At 31.1% G+C, this 20422-nt stretch overlaps 1 protein-coding gene across 3 annotated transcripts; it reads right to left on the bottom strand.

Annotated features, from left to right (window-relative positions):
* Positions 1-528: 528 nt before the first annotated feature.
* Positions 529-15641, bottom strand: LOC108565181 (DNA-binding protein D-ETS-4). Of its 3 annotated transcripts, XM_017924498.1 has the most exons (6): positions 11584-12506; positions 11410-11518; positions 8024-8711; positions 6688-6842; positions 4328-4451; positions 529-1213 (listed from the first exon to the last, which is right to left on the bottom strand). In XM_017924498.1, the coding sequence occupies exons 2-6, from the start codon at positions 11410-11412 to the stop codon at positions 861-863; spliced, it is 1323 nt and encodes a 440-aa protein (XP_017779987.1). In that variant the 5' UTR covers positions 11413-11518; positions 11584-12506; the 3' UTR covers positions 529-860. The 3 variants fall into 3 exon arrangements, with proteins under 3 accessions (XP_017779987.1, XP_017779984.1, XP_017779986.1); XM_017924495.1 differs by lacking the exons at positions 11410-11518; positions 11584-12506 and adding an exon at positions 15307-15641; XM_017924497.1 differs by having other exon boundaries at positions 11410-12506.
* Positions 15642-20422: the final 4781 nt, after the last annotated feature.

Below are 20422 nucleotides of genomic sequence, written 5' to 3'. Positions count from 1 at the left end.
AATCTTTACAATATAAATATATTTGTTACAATTAATTAAAAATAAGGAGTTCACTCACTGTGTTCATCCTATAATATATAATTAATTTATGTTTTTTTCGTAAACTGTAATAAAGCTTGACGAATATGAATTACAACATCTTCATGAAAACTTGGGTGTCATAACATTAATTACAATTTATTTAGCAATTAAAATTATTACAAACAACAATTCGAATGATTTTGTTTAAAACTTCTTTTTTTTTATACAAACGTTCATAGAACCTACATAGACGATATATCATAGATATATGGGACCAAAATCACCGAAGTTTCGAATCATTGGCGAAAGATCGTCGGATTCCGAGCTCGAAGGATTTGTTATATTTTTTTTTACAAATTCTGAGCAAACTGCGAATCTCGACGAAAACCTCAACTACTGATCGGTAAATTAATTAACAAATTAGAAACGAAAACAAAGATAGAAAGAAAAATAAAGAAAACAAAACAAAAGAAACAAAAAAAAATGATAATAACTTAAGAAGAGAGGACGAAACGAAAACGAAAAAAAAAAAATAACAGAAGGGAAAATCTAAAAGATGTGGAAATTACCTTCCAATCTTTTACGCTTAACAGCCTAACTGGCTTTGTAAATTATGTGTGATATTTCGAAATTGGCGCGCAGCTTACCCTGCGGACGCGTACTTAGCCTAAACTGAATGAATCTCACGTTTTGATAACTTCAAAACGTGAAAGCATACGAAAACGAAACCCAATATAAAATAATATTAATATGTACAATAAGGCTAAATTATAGAAAAATTTGTATGGGATGGAATTTTTGTATAATTTAGATTGCGATTTCCTTTGGGAGGATTGTACTTATAGGCAGTACGGATGGCAGAATTGGTAGACCAATCGCTGCGAACGCTCCGTCTTCTTCATGATGCCCTTCTTGTAATATTGCCTGATGGATCTGCTCAGCTTGTCGTAGTTCATGGCAGGTCGGTTCTTGCGTTTTCCCCACAAACGGGCTACCTTCACGGAATCTTCTATTTTGAAGACACCCTTGCTTCTATCCAACCAACGAATGCAGGTTCCGTGAGCGCCCGGCGTTGAAAGCAATTCCTTCAGGAATTGCCAAAGGTGAATGTGAGAACCGCCTCCAGATGGACGAGCCGAAGTTGTGGCTTTGGTGGGTTCCGATGGGGGAGGTTGCATCTCTTCATCCTCATCTGCAACAAGCAAAGAAAAAAAAAACGTTTAGATTCGAACAAGGTCTTTCATGAAAGGGGAAAAAGTGAAATGTTACATATAATAAATAATCTAATTGCTCTCGCAGATATTTCTCACACTCTACGTTTCGTTGTTCGATTTGCGCACGATAATTGCACGGCGAAGGTAGCTGCAAGACATATTACTTCATAGGTGATCGGTGAGTAATCTCACCTGATCTCGAAATAGTCTCGATTTCAACTATAAGTCACGCGACTAACCTTCCCGTCTCGAATGGCCTTTCCAACATCAAACTTATACAGTAAACATAAACATTTACTAAAATAATATAAATACAGACAACTTATTTAATTTCCATATAACATACATATTCTTTTTAAAACTTGCATCAAAAACAAGAAAAAAGTAGAAAGTAATTTCCAAAAACGCCTTTAGTTTTTTATTCATTCTCCTTTTATTAATTTAAATATTAAATTGATCTATCTTTTTTATAAACCAAATCATTTTTAACAGAACAAGTTTTTTTTTCAGTATTCCTTATTTTTTATTGCAATATATTCGTATTATATATTGTAATTTTTAAAAGAATTAGTTTTAGTCACCTTGAATCCGTCAACATTCTAATTCTTTAATTTTCTACAAAATATACGAATACAAATCTCATTCAAGTCACACAACAATCTTATGATTTAAATGAAACGTTCATTGATTATAATTCACTGCATTATAAACACTGCACGAGAGTTTAGTGACCGAATTTGTATGTGTAAATTAAATATTGCAAATTTTCCTCATCGATAATAAATTGTAGTAATTTTATTACACTTTTGCATAATATAGTCATAAATAATAAAAAAAAAACATATAACATGTGATTATTCATATAAAAAAACATGAAGGTATGCTTGGAATGTGCGTTAAGTGAGTATTTGTGTTAAGTTTAATTAACGATTAACACAATTATCAAAAACATCAATAAATAATTGTATTTAAATACATTTATGAATTCCTGAATGTTAAATTAGTAGCCGATACGTTGTGTATCTTGTCACAAGAATACAATTTATAATTGTTTTTATGTTAATGAACTGTTTTCTCTTGGAATAATATCGAGGAAAGATGATAATTTTTATATATTTACTGTTAATTTATAAATGATACATTGAAGGAAAATACATACATTTATTGGCTAAAAGTTACCAGTAAATTAATATATTGGAATGCTATTATGATAAATTGTAGTAGTTCTAAGAATGGTGTTAATTTCAAGTTAAAAATCATCCGAAAAACTAATATATTAACGCTAAAGATATGTTGTTTCAATTTTCGTTGCTTAAGAAGTAAATTGTATTTCTTCTAATTTGGATATATGTAAAAGTAGAAACAGGTTTCTTACCAGTTTTCTTTTTACTTTGTTGTTAATTACAACTTGTCTTTTCTTTCTGAGACTAAAGAAATAAGTAATAGTAAGATCGCTCGAGATTTAATCTGAAATAAATTTTGATAATTTCTATCATAAAATTGTTGTTTCTTATGAAAAAAGTAATGCAATAAGTAACAATACTTTCAAATAACGAACGAATTAGATGGAGATCTTTCTTTCTGAATGGGAAACATCGAACGGTCTTTGATCTGGCTGGCATTATTTTAATGGTCTCTCTGTCTATTCAATCAAATAAGGTTTTACAGTTAATGTATTCCATTCCATTTACGAGTTTCGTTCAGCAATGCAATACGAATTTTTGCCAGCAAATCATTTCGCATGGATCGGACACACCTCGAGCCATAAATTAGCATCGGAGCGGTTATTGTTAATGTGTGTTTATTGCTATGATTTCCAATCGATCGCGCGCGCTCTTAAAACGCGCCGAACAACGCAAAGAAACAGCAACAACGGCTACACGCCCGAAGGACGACTAGTTACTTTTCATTTACAATAAACGCAAGAAACAAACATGAGCAAACAGAATAGAAGGAATAAAAAAAAATGCGAAATAACACACAGCACAACATATATATAAAATATCTCAGGCGCTCGTGTTTCTCTTCACGTAACAAAGGAACTTTACATATTACCTTTCCACGTGCACAACGCTACGATTATTATACTTTTCGCATTGCATCGGACACATAAACGATACATTAATTGCATTTCTGCAATTCTAATCTCGATTCCATTCCGTAACATCACATTATTGCAAATACCAATTATTCTTTTTTTTTTATTTCTGCCGTCCCTGAGTTTCGTAACACGAAGTATTTAACTTATATTTACACACATCTAAATCGAACTTTACTAAATTTTTCAATACAACAATTTTAGAGTTTAACAATCTCTTCCTTTTATGAAGTCTTTTAGTTTGCAAAAATGCAATATTTAACATATTTTTGTTCTAAATACATTTTGGTAAAAAAATTGTTCAGAAAATGTAACAAAAACAATTTAAAAAATAACCAATTTGAAGCATTAATTAGTTAAATAAAGTTTTTTTTTGTATTATTGTTGCTTTTGAAATGTGTCTTATTTTGTTGTTAAAGAATCACCAATACATGTAATATCCTTGATAAGCGTTGCTTAACTAAGAAAACAATAGAAAATAACTATTGGAATTTTGTTATTGAGAGTTGTAAATCTTGTAAAAAGAGAATAATAAATAGGAGGAAAGTGTGAACATCGTGCTAATAAATAACTTTGAAATGCATAAATTTGATTGCAAATGTATTATTTATCCGCTAAGGTCAATCGAACACGGCATGCAATAATTAGTCTACACTTTTAGTGTGAAAAATCGATGTTAAAGCATTGAATTAACAATGTTTACTTATATACCACTTGCTGTAAAAACATGTCGAAGTGAGTGTTATCTAATGTATTTTGCCAGATTAACGATCAAAGATCAAAGGTGAGATTGGACTCGAATGCGCTCTATCTGGCAGACCGTGACTAAGAACTTTTCGCCTCCAAGAAATAAATCAAATGTTTCTATCTCTTTTTTTCGTCGTACAACAACAAAAAAAACTATTAAAAATCCCGTTACATTTGTTTTTTAAGAAATATAATTTGAAAAATATTTATGATTTTGTTGCGTTGGAATTGAAATCATTGTTCTTACCATCGGAAACGTCACCGCTGGAAGCGTTCGATGTGGTCTCAGGAAGCCAGTGCATGGATCCGAACTCTTCATCGGAGAATGCAGCCTTCCAGATTTCCAGTTGAGCGTAGAGTATGGCACCGCCCTGTTAAGAAAAGATAAAAGCCATAAGTGGATCATTGTTATGCAACTGATGATTTTTTTAGAAATCATTTTATTTCTGTTGAAATTCAATACAATCCGCTAATTCACTCTCATAACATTGCGAGTGAACAGAAAAAAATAAGTGTCTGTGTTGGGTTTTCGGTGGGAAACCCCGGGATCCGTTCGCGAATTGTTTGCACAAACACCGATCGGATTTTACTTTCTACGCAAACAAACGAAGTTGCGCAAATCTCAGGTACACAGATTTCCAGAGGTGTAATAACGAAGAGGTCTGAGTCTGGCGTCTTCTGGAGGCTTTCGCGGATCGAGGCCAAACGCATACCGAAATGGCGAATCAAACAGGTTAAAGTAACGGCACTTTACCTCTATGAAACCATCGATGCTTTATTTTTGTTACAGCATCCTTCTGTTAGGCATCCTTCACCTTCCTCATCTTATCTATACACATTAATCTCAAAGTACCTTTTCCCTACTTGACAACACGACGTGTTCATTGTTACGTAAATGCAGAGATAATTACGTGATTCACGGATTCGCACGCTGGATTTATTTTGCTGCAATTTTTTTTATTCATTCATAGAACGGCGCCGGTTATGACGTTGCGGAAACAATGAAGTCATGGATTCTTTACAAAACCGCAATTGCAACAAAACCATTTTTATAATCAAATATAACCACGTAATAAATGTTAATGACGAGCATTCATTTAACATACGAGTACCGATTATTGCTTAACTTTGGTGAGATTTTAAACATACTAAACCACAATTGCGACAAATCTATTTTCATTTATTATTACCACGTAATGAACGTCAATGACGTACATTGACATACCGCAATCATTAAAACATTTAATATTAATTTATTATCATATCAATTTATTATATTTTATAACAAATATCAATTCTCAATGTAAAAAAATGAAATTATTCTTCAAACATTAGTTTTCTGTAATTCAAATTTTATAATATCACACATTAATCGCATATCCAACGACCACGTATTGCTTAAGTTTGTTAAGATTTGAAACATCTTGATTCTAAAAACATCAGCATAATACAAAAATGTTAGAATTTAATGAAGTTCCTGTTACTTTAATAAACTATATAAACTATTGCTATAATTAAATTCTGACGATAGCCATTATCAACAGCATCCTTCTTGTGACGCTAGTGACGTTCATTTTATTTTTGAAATAATTTTAATTTTAGTCTCCGGATACCTCAATTCCTTATAGTTCATGATAAAAACATAAAATATGTATCCTAGAACAATTTTAGTACATCAAAAAGTTAGAATTTAAAATATTGAATACGAGCAGCTGCGATTTATATTGATATTCTGGTATAAATCACAATTATTGTAGTTAAAGATTAAATATGAGTAAACATGTATAAATATACATTAATATCATTAATATCATTAATATAGATGAATATAATATTTAATTTAATCTTATTTACTATGATATTAAATGAATTTGAAATACTTTCGAATTGACTAAGAATAAAAACTTTCGTTTCATTTTTTATGACTTATGTTAACCGCCAAGTATTGATGATAAAAACTGTAATTTTCATTTAAATTAGCTTAAATCGTGCGGTTTAAATATTTGTGGTAATTGGAGTGTAATTCAATAAATATGGCGACAACCGTTAAATAAAAATACGTCTGCGGAAAGTTTGGTGCGTCTTCATTAGGAAATCCTTAGAAAATGTTGGACAATGTAAAAAATAAAATAATAGAAGGCGCCTTTTAGGTATGACATCAGCCGAACCGAAGTTACAGTACAAATTAATAGATTTCTTGTTGCCGTCGAAATGGTTTTGCAATATTGTTGTTTGCGTTGGACGAAGGCGCGCATTCCTCGCTCGTGTCGGTTTCGTTCGCAAGTGGGTCAAATTGGAAAGACTTTCTCTTGGTGCCTAAGAAGTCGAAGCTCCTCTTCACCTCTTCCCCGTTCCTCAAGCCTCACCTCCTCTCTACGCCTCATCGCGCCGACTTACATACATTTGCGGAATGCACTTTGGAGGACGTCCGATGACATTGCCCACGGCTACCTATTTCACTCGTTCCGCGGAAACCAAACATCCCACACACACACACAAACTCAATTTTAATGCCCAGTTTTGTATCACGGATAATTGCATTCCATCATTTACACGATGGTTAAAACGATTTACAGTTACTGCGAAGATATGGGTTAATTGGCTTACCAGTGGAGATCTCTCGACAAAGTCCTCTTCGGAGAGGTTCACGAACGGCGCTCCAGCCAGATCCCATCTCTCTGGGATTGGAGCCGGGATGCTGAACTGTCTGGACGTCCATTCCAACCAGGAAAGAACGTTAGACTGACTCCATTGTGATGGATCTGAAAAAAAATCAAACAATCAAAATTAAAATTAAACTTTCGCATTTCGAAAACCTGACATCACACATTCGGAATTTAATCAACTTTTTCGCCTTCCGCCTAATTGCTCCTTCCTCAAAAAAAAAACTCACTTTTGTCAATTTACATATAACATAATCCCAACTATACGAAATTACCTTGACGGATCAAGGCTTTATCTATTGATGTGTTTTTTTTGTATTATTTATTTGAACAATTTAAGTGGTAATAACTTCAATTTAAATTTATTTTATTCAATTTGAAGCGATCCTTACTATAAAATGAACTTATGACGTATTCGTGTAAGTCTTTTTGTATGAAAATACTACGAACAGCTCTCATACAAACTGAAGTATTCCGCTCAGGTCAGTAGTCAGTTTCGATTGTGAGTATGCAAATAGATCGTACGTAGAATACGAAATGTCCAGTCTTTTTAAAAATCGACTTTTTGTTTTACGTTTCCAAGTGACCGTGAAAGTAAACAGCATGAACTGTATTCCATACGCATTTGCACACATTTCATTTGAACTAGAAAATGCCTCTGTTCTTAGCGTGCTCTGTCCTACTTACTGCATGCAGACTAAGTTATTCTGCAGAGCTCGATTCTTTATTATTATTATCAACATCATCATTCCATTAGCTCTTTTTATTTATCCCGTTTCTCCCCACCTCGCATATCTATATAGATTTTCAATTATGCACAACGCGCAAACATTTTACATTTGTCGTTTTTCGTCCTTCCTCGTCGAGATTGAGTAATTGGTGCAATTACCAAGTTACACCCATGTTTGCTCGATGTGAAGTAAGTAGCCTTGCCACGCCTAGAACGAATGCCCCAGTAGCTTACAATGCGAGATCAATCAAACTGGATTGAAAAATTCTTCGCACGAGATTTTTCACGAAAATTTTTCCTGTTTGCGCAACGCCTCGCAATGAATCAATTTGCAATGTATTATACTTTGTAAGTGTAATTGGTTCTCTGTGAGCTTTCCATAAACAACAAAGCAAGCTCTGTTGTTTTGCGGAGCATGCGAAGGTTGATCGAGATGAGAGGGAGTGGTTTTCGAGCCGAAAAGCGGAGGGAAGTAAAAAAAAACTTGCACGGAATTTCTGCGACAATCGCAAACGACCTTCGGATTTATTAGGTGGTGTGTAATAATTACCTGTTGAGATTCCTAAAGTCGTGCACGTAGCTTCGACGTCTTTGCGCATTTGCTCGATGGCCAAATTGAGGACGGGTTTCAGTTGTTCCGTGCAGAAATCTTTTTCCTCTGGCTCCTCCATCTTCACATCGAAAGCGAAGTCGAATGGTTTTATGTTAAATTTCTTCTGGAAGCTCGTATCTCTCAGCACTTCCCTGAGTAGCTGATGGTCTTTGGGTTTCTCCTCGTACAATCCGGTAAAGTCGACTGTGCTCTCCTGCTTGATCTGGGTGCTGTCCAAGTATCCGTAGATGTTCTCGTTGTACTCTTTCTTAATATAATTTGGAACGTACTCATCCGAAGATGAAGTGTACAACGATAACTCTGGAGAATTTGGATAGAAGTTTGGAGAGAGCAACTGAGGAGAGTAAGGTGTTAAAGCTCCGATCGGCGAGTTTGGATGGTAGTTCTTGTGGGTGGGCACTTCCAAATAAATGCTTTCTGGTGAGTGTGGCGTCTCGGATGGAGCCAAAAGCTTCTGGAAATCTGGACCCAAATCCAGTTCCGCCTTCTCCTGCGGATAGTAATTCAGCTTTGTCGCTTGCGCTGCCGTCTGAAGATCAGGAAGCAAAGATAAATCAAAAGCGTCGGCGAAGTTGCTGTAATCACATGGGGGTGTGAATCCCGCCGAGGGGACAATCTGTGGCATCTGCAATACAAAAAGAAACAAAATCAATGATAAACTTCACCTTCATAAGTACATTGGCCTTTCGGCGTTATGCAACATCAAAAGATAACGTCGACGTGACGCACAAACCCAATAATCATTTGATGTTATCAGAAGACCATTTTTTTCGCGTTGCATCTTACACAAAAAGGATTTGATAGCAGAATTAACAAGAAATTGCTTAACTTATGTTTAGGCTTCGGTCGTGCTTTTTATTTCGCCACAATCAATAAATCATTGCATCAGCACTATCAAAAAAGAGTAAGATTAGAACGTAATTTACTCCAAATTTCAATGCTCAATCCAATTTGAAGCTAATTCAAATGCATTACTTTTGATATCTCTGAGTCACAATATTCCATACAGATACTCCATTTCTTTTCTTATTATTATTTATTTTTGTGGTTGATGTCTCTCAGAGTGCTCGATAACTTCTGGCCTTCAGGTTAAATGAATGCTGAAGATAATGCGGCGAGAAAAAAAGAGAGGAATACGTTATCTAAAAAAACTAAAATTGTTGATATTGTTAGAAGACTGTTTTGGCTCTCGAAACTTTTTGCGCAACAATGATAACAATATTTTGATATGACTAATAAATCAAAAAAAAAAGAAAAGAGTTTATCATCCTAACAACAACAACAACAACGAAGCGAAGCGCAATTTCTCTTCGTACGATCACCAAGAAAGGTACAAAGGTTTCCAATTGCGTATTGCAAATCGAGAGAGTGCAACAGGTTCTCCCACGAAATCTCTTTTTGAAGCGATGATACCTCGATGATTTCTCAACACGATTTCATCTCTCCCTTTCCGTGCATTGTTTCTTTTCTAATATCGCGATTCCAATTAATGAATCCCCCCGATCGATAGGTGGCATTTCTAAAAATACCAACGTGACGAATTCATCACCGCAAATGCAAAGGAATTAATGCGATCCGCGTCATTAGAATGATCTTAAATGGTCTATTAATAGTTTTTCGAAGAGAGCGGGGAAAAAAAGAAAAACTTGCAATTTGCATGATTTATCTTTCAGCCAGGTTCAAGAATTCCGAGCACGCGAATCGAATGGTAAAAGAAGGAAAGAAATAAAGCATAACTGGAAATAACATATATTTACAGTTTGTTTATGCGTTGCATTCATTGAAATTGTTTGTTCTCAATCTTCTTTTGCCGACATCTACTTTCCAAACGACTCTCAACTATTTATATACAAATCTATTAATTGTGCATGCTAATTATTTAAAATCGATTTCAATCATAGATTCACAATCTGAAAGACGTATTTATTCATTTCATATTATGCAATCACACTAATCATAACAATTTTGTTGCACATCTTGATCTTGGATGTGCGTCTTTATATACATTGTAAATAAAAAACAAAACGATCAATGAATCAATCCTTTAAATCTACAATATTGATTATTTTTGAAATAACATTTCATGTTTAAAAAAAATCGTTAGACCGATTATTTTTGTAATACTTCAACCTTGATCTTAACCCACAAGTTATTAGTTATATCAATTAATATAATAGATTAATTATTGCAATTTTGTCAGTTTCTTCCAAAATATTTCATCAAATAATTTCCTAAATTCAGTTCTTACTGAACATAAATTTTAAATCATAAATTGCTAAAAACAATTCTAAAATAATTAGACTAGATGAATTAAATAAATGAAATATTATTTCTTTAAATCATTTCAATATTGAATTATGTAGAGTAAATGGATTCTTTCTAAAATAAATATCTAATTAATTAGACTAAATAAATTATAATTAATGAAATTATTTATTTAAAATATAAAATTAATTAAAGCCAAATAGGTTATAAGTAAATTATGTACATTTAAATATATGTTTGCTAATATCGAAATATCTTAGTGCAAAATATTTATAACTAATGCAAAATAATGCTAATATTCGGTAGTAATCTTGTTTTATCGTTTACCGTAAACGTTCTGATTATGCAATCATTAAATTTAATTGCTCGCTATAGGGCTAATCTTATGTCATTCGAATTAAATTGTTTTTTGGTTTTGAACCAATTAGTGAATGTTTATCGTAATATTTGGCAATCATTTTGTACATTTGTCTGGGAATGGCTAAATTATTTATAATTATCGAAGTTATTAACATTTGTTTTTCAAAAATTAGTGCTTAAGATAAATTGAGTTTTGGTGGTAATAAAAACATCGTAAGTATTTTCATAATATTAACCAAATGAAAAACAGATAAATTATGTCTGTAGGGTTAATCTATTCAAATTAAATTAGTTTTGAACTAATTAGTGAATGTTTTTTGAAATATTTGGCAATTATTGTGTACGTTTTGCTTCGGAATGACTCAATTATTTATAACAATGAAAGCAATTAACATTTGTTTTCCAAAAATTTTAAGATAAACTTTGTTTTTTTTGTTGTTGTTGAAATAGTAAAAAGATCGTATTTATTGTAATATTTACCATTCATCTTATGGAGTAAGGAAAAGCAGATAAATTATGTCTGTAGGGTTAATCTATTCAAATTAAATGAGTTTTGAACTAATTAGTGAATGTTTCTTGAAATATTTGGCAAATTATTGTGAAAGCAATTAATATTTGTTTTCCAAAAATTTTAAGATAAACTTTGTTTTCTTTTTCTTGTGGAAATAAAAAAAGATCGTATTTATAATAATATTTACCATTCATCATATGGAGTAAGGAAAAGCAGATAAATTCTTGAAGGTAAACGTCGTTTTAGCGGACTCCTCAATCTTAGATGTTGTTAACAATACTGAGCGGAATTCGGCACTGCTAGGATAGATCATGTGCGTAGGTAAAGTTTAACGGCCTCAAAGATTATATTATAAGTTCACCTTGGGGGGATTGTGCGATCGTGAATTGCGGAATTAATTGTTTGAGCATCGCTCATCGAAATTGAGGAGAGACCAAGAAGAGGAGGGAAATAAAAAAGAAGAGAATTGAACAGCAAGTTTCCATAACAATTCTCAGGTTAGCGGTTACCAGAGACTCGACAAACAAAAAAAATGTTTAACGCAATAAGATAATAAAATGGTACGAAACTTTCCACTGCGCAGAAATTGTAGCAGATTAGCTTCTACATAAGCATCTTAATTGCGTTAAAAAATGAAAGGGAAATACGATTACTTTTTTTTAAATTTATTTTATTATTTTTTTCACTTCTTCTCTCCGAGTTGTTTGTCGTCCTTTCGTCCGTATTATTATGAAACCACGAAACTTTCACCGGTTCCAATAACTAAGTCATATACTTTGGAATTTATGCCGTAATTAATCGGTAGGTATTTTTTTTGAAATTTATTTTCGCCGTCTCTTTTCATCGTGGACTGCGCCGAAATTATTTATTAACGAGAAATTCAAGATGTTAAGACTCGATTTTATCGAAGAAAGTGCATTCTAGTTGGGATCAATTTTTTTTTTGTGGAGATCAGTCGAATCTCCTCTCATACTTTTGTTGCATCTTGCTTTTTTTGTATTGTTGTCTCCTGATTTACGGCAACACGAGAGCTCTTTCCGCCTTGGCTTCTCGTTCGTACGTTCGTTCTTGATCGTTTGCTTGTTGCTGCCTTCAAGGTGACGACTTAATGACTCCTCAACTTTGGGTTTTACCCGAAACTTCTTTCGCAACGAGCAATGACTAACGCGAATGTAAGAGGGAGATGGAACGATCGACACCTTCACACATTACGATTTACCAATCTCTTTGGTTACACAACAGGAATCGAAATCGACCACATGGATTCTAATCCTCGCTTAAATCGCGCATCCAATCAATTTATGCTAATTACTTATCGATAGCCGCGTGTGTTTGTATAACTAATTGCAGGTTTCCTAGAATTTCGCTAGGTTTGGTAATTAAAGAATAAGAGAAAATTAAAAGAATTGCATTGATCGTTTATTTATTAATGAAGATTATTATACTTTGTACCGTGCAAATATGATCATCAAAACATTGCTCATATTTTATATCAATGAATATCAAATTAATATTTCAATTTGCAATTTAAACTGTTTCTCTTCATAGATTTAATTGAATTAATTAGAATTAAATTCATTAAAACATTACTCATATTTAGCATCAATATTCTTAATATGTATTTATGAATTATCAAAAAAGTGCATTCAGAATAAAAACTTATTTGTTTTTCTTTTATCGCTTACAAATTCGTCTAATTTCTCGTATTATCAGTGAGATTAATTAAACTAATCACAAAAAAATAACAAATTAATTGAGTTGTTTTTTTTTAAATCGCTTATATTAATGATTTACAACATCGAAATCTGCAGCATTAACGTGATACTCTAGAAATCGATGGAAAAAAATATTCCAAGAAATCCACATTTAACAATGTAATTGCTTTCAAAAAAATTACAGGTTACATCGTACACGTTTACGTATTTGAAACCAGTTTTGTAATTTGTTATTGGATGCTGCAGTCTCTGATGTACTCATGTAAATCCTCACGTACTGCAATCTCCGAACTTTGTACTTGGTCTCTTCTCTCTTCACTCGCGATTGGAACCAATAAGAATCGAAATATACTTTCATAAATACATTCCACAAGTTGATGAAATCATTATTAGATAAAAAAAAGTTTTAAGTTTAAATATTTTAGTTTTTATACTTAATCATCAGTGAACTTAAGTTAATACTTATTCTGTAATCTGTTTTAAAATTATATTTTTTTTTAAATAAATTTCAATTGTATTTTAACACGTACTTAACGATCAGTTAGAAAGGAAACCTCAAAACACATACATTTATAATACATAAATATAAATGTATACCAAGAATAGAACTATAAAAATTTAAATAAATCACTTTAATACATCAAAATTACATTTGTATTAAAAAAAAAGTTTTAAAGTAATCGTATTATAGTAAATGAAGAATGGTAAATGAATAAATAATATCTCTTTGTATGTGTTACAATACTTGCAACAAGTAGCAACGTGGCAACACATTTACCGAAACGTGTTTAAATTGTTAATCAAGTCGATAAACAAGAAACGTTTTGCCGCAGCACGACTGAAGAAGACCGCAAGAAATCTATTTTCTGCAATTAAATCGTAACTAGATCTCACGTTTATTTCGCATTAATTGATAATAACACTTTAGAAATACAGTTAAATTATTCACTCTGCCATCATTAGATTGTGCTGTTCGAGCTTATTATTTTTTTTTGTTATAAATTTCCATTTAGAAAGATATAATAAATTACATAAAACCCACGGAGCGAATGCAATACTTATGTAATAAATTGTATGTAGAAAATTCTATATTTTCAATTTGCAAAACAATCTGCAATATTTAGATGTTTGATAGCCTCATAAATCTATTTTTATGTGATTTATTCCTCACCGCGTGTTATAAGTTCACTTATTTTGCGACGCGGATTTCAGTTCGTGCTCTGTTTTAGATTCAAAGCAATTATCATACAGTGTTTAAACTTGTTTTTTAATAAATCGTTATCATCAAAGAGCATCGGTCATCCATTGCTTAACTTTTCTATAAGCTGTCAAATTACAAGATGAGCGCCATCTAGTGTTTAATAATTAAGTTCTCTAATAAGAAAAAAGAAACGTATGTATTTAGAAATTTATTGTCACAAATTATTAATTATGCAATTTATTTAAACGAAAATCTTTTCAATAGCAATAATTACAAAACAATGATCAATACAGTAAAGAATTATTTTCATGGAACGAAATTTAATAACTACGACCAGAAGACCTTTAGTTAATGATGTATTGTAGTCTAGATCGTGACTAAAAATGACGTGTTTTATTTTTTTGCTGTTTAATATTTATACTGTTAGAATAATTTAAGTTATTTATTTCTTGCCCATTTTCTTAACATATTTATTCGAAAATTTGCTTTTGATGGAAGGAATTATTTTATTTCTTTTATACAGATCGTATAGTATAATTATTGCTATAAAGTTTTGTGTAATTGCTTTCAATGAAAGATCAAATGGATATAATAGTAGAAGAGTTAATTATGTAAAAACTTTATATCCCGGATTAAGAGGTTGGTATTTAATTTAATAACATTATTAAGATGTTCGGTTTTTAAATGTTAATTAATCCCGCATAGAAAGCGTAATGGCAGCTCGGAATATTACCAATCAATTGGATTCGTCCCGAACCTAATTGCATTTTCCAAGCAGTTGCGGCAAATAATAGCGATAACAATTAACCTGACGCTATTAGAAGAATAGTAATAAAGAACGACGAAAACAAAAAAACTTTCCTCCGGTCGCATTAACAATACAAATTCTACGTGTAGAAAGCTGTTAGACTAATGAAACAACGAAGCTTTCCAACAACGACAATAAGATTGGATTACGTAAGCTGGGCCCTTTGAAAGAAGTCTTCGGAAAGTTGACGCAGAGGAAGAGAAGAGAAAAAACATGCGGTACGGGTTCTTCGACGAAGTGAACGGTGGTTTTTCAGATGCAGCTAGGTCATCTTTGTTAAAGCGCGTTATTTCTATTCTATGTTATTTAACTTGTTAAAGAGTTCGATTAGCGCCGAAGAAGGGTGCAATATGAACTTACAGATTCATCCATTTCGTTGTTGCATCTGTTCAGAAGTACCATGTCCAGTCTTGAATGATTATCGAAGGGCACAGAACAATGTAATGTAAAAACGCACGTGAGTTTCCAAATAAAAAGTGGGCCTTGTTGCGTTTTGTATAAATATATATAGATAAATAAATAAATAAATAGGTGATATTTTTGTTTGTTACGAAATCGTGTGTTTTGTTTGTGATTTGTAACAGTTGTCGTTGCTCGCGGGCTGAACGACTCGGACTGAATGGCTAAGCGCTCTCAACCAACCTACTTAGTTTGTTGGAAGTCTCAGCTCTCGACGATTACTTAAGTCGCGCTACACTCGCGCACCGAGTGATAGTTGTTTTTGCCCCGATCGCGTAAAGCTATTTCATCTTGGAAAATGCGTTCATTTCGCACAAAAATCGCGAAACCGCAAAAGAAAACTTTGGCCAGTTTCACTCGCATAATTCCGATGCATCTCGCTTTGCGTTTACGTAATCCCCCCGCATGAGTATTAACAAGTTTTTCATTCTGATTGCGTCGTTTTATTGTAATTTGTTAACAGGAAACAATGATTCATTGTCGTATTTTTCGGACCATAAGACAAGATGCGTCTTACAGAGAAAAATCAATTTTGATTTAAACCATATTATATAACAATTATAATAAAAAAAAATACGGTACTTTTTTAATTAGATTTGATAAACTTAACATAATTGAGATACTTAAAAACTTGGAATTGGGGTGTGTCTAGGGTATCCTAGTTTATCCTGATTTTTCTTTAAAAAGGTAAATATTTTTAGTAAAAACCGGCTTACCCATACAAAAACATATACACTTTTACTTAATGAAGAAGCAACATTAATTGAAAAAAATATTTAATAATAACAAATAAGAAATAAGTTTAATATATATCAAAACACTTTTTGAAATATTCAGAAATATCCAGTCTTTTATAAAAATTAAATTAAAATTTAAAACAGCTGTACCAACTTTAGACAATAACTAAACTAATACCGACAGATTAATTATCTAATTGGTGTATTTTAATGAATTTTAGGTATAACTGGCAAAATCACCCTCAATTTGCGACTTAAAAAAATACCAAAATTACCGGTATTTCTTATCAAAATTTATCGGTAAATTTTGTAATCATATTAGTCTGTAAATCTTGTCAATCGTTTACCGGCTGTAGGTGTGTCTTTTGTGAAACTTCTAAAATATCCTAATCAATTTTGTATACTATACTATGTTTTGAATTTGACTTTATCACCTAATTATTTAAATAATTCACTTACATAAGTTTCTCACTCTGTATTATTATAATTTTTCAAGAAAATTTATTGTTAATATTCAAATCCGACCTATGGTCTATAGTTCCTTGTATCAGTTGACTTTTTTGAAATTATTTATATTTATATTTATTTTGTTTTTTTATTTCTGTATATGTTTTTTTTGTACAACTGATGCAATAAACATTATTATTATTATTTTATTCAAATCCAGCATATAGAAATCAGCGTTTATGAATATCAATAGTTTCTCACTATCGTGAAATGACAGCTGTCAATATAGGTCAATTGACAGCTGTCATTTCATGACACATTAAAATTCATAGGTTGAGAAACGCGATTCATAGGTTGAGAAACGCTGATGTAAATAATACACAACTGACCTAATTACTTCAACTACAATATTTTAAAATTTATTTCATTAAATTTTGTTTATATTATTATAATTAGCAATATTTTTTCTGACAAATATTTATTTACAACCTGAATCTTTGACGATAACCTTATATTTTATATTTATTTGAAAATAATCTTGGAAATTTGTGTGTATTTTGATGCAGATGTTTACGTATTTTTGAAATTTAAATCGAATTCCATTAAAAAGTTGATAAGAATTAATAATGTTATGTATTTTATTTATGTTTATATATTACGCCAGATTTTCTTTCTTGCACAAGTTTTTGTGTTTTGATAGGTTATTTTTTCTGGAGGAAATGCCCTTTTCTTATTATAATTTAACTTTATTTATTAAGCAAAATTCAGTTTAGAAAGGAACATTTTGTATTTTTCTTAAATGATAACAACAACGTTTTTTTGTAACAGCTATAAAATGAAATAAATAATTAGAAAAAAATACAAATTTCAATGTATTGAAAAAAAACTTAAATTTTGTATGATTTTTATTAATAAATAATTTTTATATTGCTTTTTAGAATTGATAATTTTTCAAATATTGCAAAAATACATTAATTATTTTGTAAACATTTTAATACTTTATTATGGTAATATTTTAAGCCACATTCTTATAATCCAATTGAAATGAATTTTTATACAGTAAAAGATTCATTTTAAATATATTATTGCTAAATATAATATAAATTATAATGTTTAAAAAAAATCATTTAGTCAATTTAATTTGCACAATTCTAATAAATTTGACTGCTATTATGTAATCTCGCATAATTGGTACAAGTTTTTATTTCGACACAATTTGATGAATCTCATAATTTTATTGTAAACTTTTACAGAAAACAACAACAAATTACTTTCAAAAATTAATAATATAAACATTTATTCTTAATTAATAAACAATATTTTTTTAATTCATTTTTCTTAGAATGTTAAATGTTAATTTTAATCAATCATTCAGTATTGCAAGTCTCAGTTTTTAGTATTTTATTGATGTTAGTCTAGTCATACCTCGATTAATGTATAGAGTGCGTTCCATGAAAATACTTCGTTGATAGAAACTTTGTTTCCAGAAGTAAACATACTATACAAAAAAAAGATAAGTTGTATTAAATAAACACTTTTTCGATAGGAATTTCATTTATTTCGTTTTTATTTCTTCTCATTTTGCTTGAAAATTCGGATTCGGATTCGTTATCAGAAATGAGTAATTTACACTTACACTTATATTTAGTCAAAAAATATTGTCGTTTAGAGCAGTGTTCTTCAACCTGTGGTCCACAGAAATTTCTCACCAGTCCGCGACAAAATGAATTAGGTTAACATTTCCGAAAAAAAAAATGATAACATTCAAAATTTGTATTTTTGTTATTATCTATGTTAACAGTCAATCGGTCTTTGAAACAATTCTTATAATTTGTAGGTCCGCAGATGTAAAAAGGTTCAAGATCGCTGGTTTACAGTTAAAGTAGGTTGATGGTTTTTTTTTTAAACTATTTCATGTAGAAAAACTTACGAACAATACGTTTTCTAACAAATGCAAATTATTACTGCCGTTGTTTTATAAACTACAAATGTATACTTTATATCGTACAACGACGTTAATTTAAACAGATTATAATATTATATTTTCATATCGTTGCAATGATTCATGTGTATTTTTTATTATATCATTTATATTTATTTATGTAATTTATGGTCGTTGCAATAAATGGTATTATTACTATTATTTATACTATAATATTTCAACATTATTCATATTATATTTTTATTCATTAAATATATTTAAAAACTACTTTTTCGGTTTTATATAAAGTTTTAAATCATTATTCTGTATTATTTTACTTAACTAACTTTACCTTAATTGAACCTTTTTTGAAGCAAAGAGCCACTAGTCTCATAAAAAAGTGTAGGGAACTGCACATAGCATTAAAATCGCTATTTAGTCATTAAGTATGAAATGTTCTCTGTTTTTTTGATAACTGTCTTTAGAAGATTAAATTTTGTAAACCATGGATAACTCAAAAATTCGCCATATTTTTGAATATGGAACTAATGCAGTGCAAAGAACTCGAAGTATCAACGAAGTGTCAAGGATGTGGCTAATAAATGCATCGTACATCGTCTAAAAAGTTTAAATCTGACGATTTTGAACAACAATTGCATTCAGTACCATTATTAGAAGTGCCAAAACATAGCCCAAAACAGAATATCCACACAAAAAACTAATGGTTTCTATTTGGTGGTCTAGAATTGGTATTTTGCATTACAGTATCATGAGATCTAGTCAATCGTTTACGGCGGATATCTACTGTAACCAAATAGACAAAATGATAAAGGAGATTGAAATTAAGCAGTCACTATTGGTGAACAGACACAGGCAAATCATCTTTCAGGACAATGGTTGATTACAACTCGTACGAATAACATTGCTCAAACTGTAAGACCCAGACTTAGAAACTCTGTTAGCCACTGTATTCCTCAGAACTAGCACCAACTGACTACCATTGTTTCTAGACGTTGGACCACTTTTAGCAGGGAAGAATATTTAATTCCCAGCAAGCTGTAAAAAACACCTTTCGCGATTTTATCACTACTTGTTTTTCATGCTTATTTGCCGCCGGCATTGACAAGCTACCGTTAATATGGCAAAACTGTATTGATAGTTTAGTCTCAAACTTTGGTTAATTGTATTGCTGCTTGTTTGTTATATATTAAACCAAGTTCAAAATTGGACGTTTCATACTTAATGATCTAGTAAAATAAATTTACCAATACTGTGAGAACTGTGAGTCTAAATTTATAATAAAAAAAAAGCCGCACTTTGACCCTTAATTGATTGATATTTATAAATTGTAGTAATTAACGAAACAATATTATTAAAAGTATTCATATTTATATAAAAAAAACGTTAATTAAGCGAATATTAGTAAATCGTGATTAACAAATTATATTTGCATAATGCATAACTGTATAATCTGATAAAGTCAATTAGCTGACATGCATAGAACAAAATTATAAAACACACACAAAAAGAACATAAAATTATTAAATTCTATTTATAGCCGTTATTATAAAATACATATGTAAAAAACGACCAATTTCCAAGAACAAAATCCTCTGGATATTTCTATAATTGGCAACTTTGTTCTCGGTAAATGACGCAGACCATCGTGCAGCTTCCTGAAACACCCAATATCAGTATTTTAGTTACGTTATTCGACCATTTTTGAATTGCCATATCGATTCATTTGATCTCGTTTGTTATGATTTATTATTTAACCACTGGCATTTACGCAAGACCTAGGTCATATGATTTAATAGCGAACTGAACTAAATTAAAGAACTATAACGCAAAATGTGTAATATTTGCGACTATAGTTTATATATTTGTTACTTGTTAGCTGTTGAGTACTCCT

Source organism: Nicrophorus vespilloides, unplaced genomic scaffold, assembly GCF_001412225.1.
Source record: "Nicrophorus vespilloides isolate i.1.1-1 unplaced genomic scaffold, Nicve_v1.0, whole genome shotgun sequence".
In the NCBI taxonomy this organism is placed as follows: Eukaryota; Metazoa; Arthropoda; class Insecta; order Coleoptera; family Silphidae; genus Nicrophorus; species Nicrophorus vespilloides.
Note: the sequence above shows the minus strand (reverse complement) of the source record. Positions and strands in the feature narration are given on the sequence as shown.

Coding starts and splice junctions, on each gene's coding strand:
- LOC108565181 (XM_017924495.1), bottom strand. CDS start 15,348: ATGGTACTTCTGAACAGATGCAACAACGAAATGGATGAATCT. Junction 8,712..15,306: donor ACAACGAAATGGATGAATCT/GTAAGTTCATAT, acceptor TTTGTATTGCAG/ATGCCACAGATTGTCCCCTC. Junction 4,452..6,687: donor TTGTCGAGAGATCTCCACTG/GTAAGCCAATTA, acceptor TTTTCTTAACAG/GGCGGTGCCATACTCTACGC.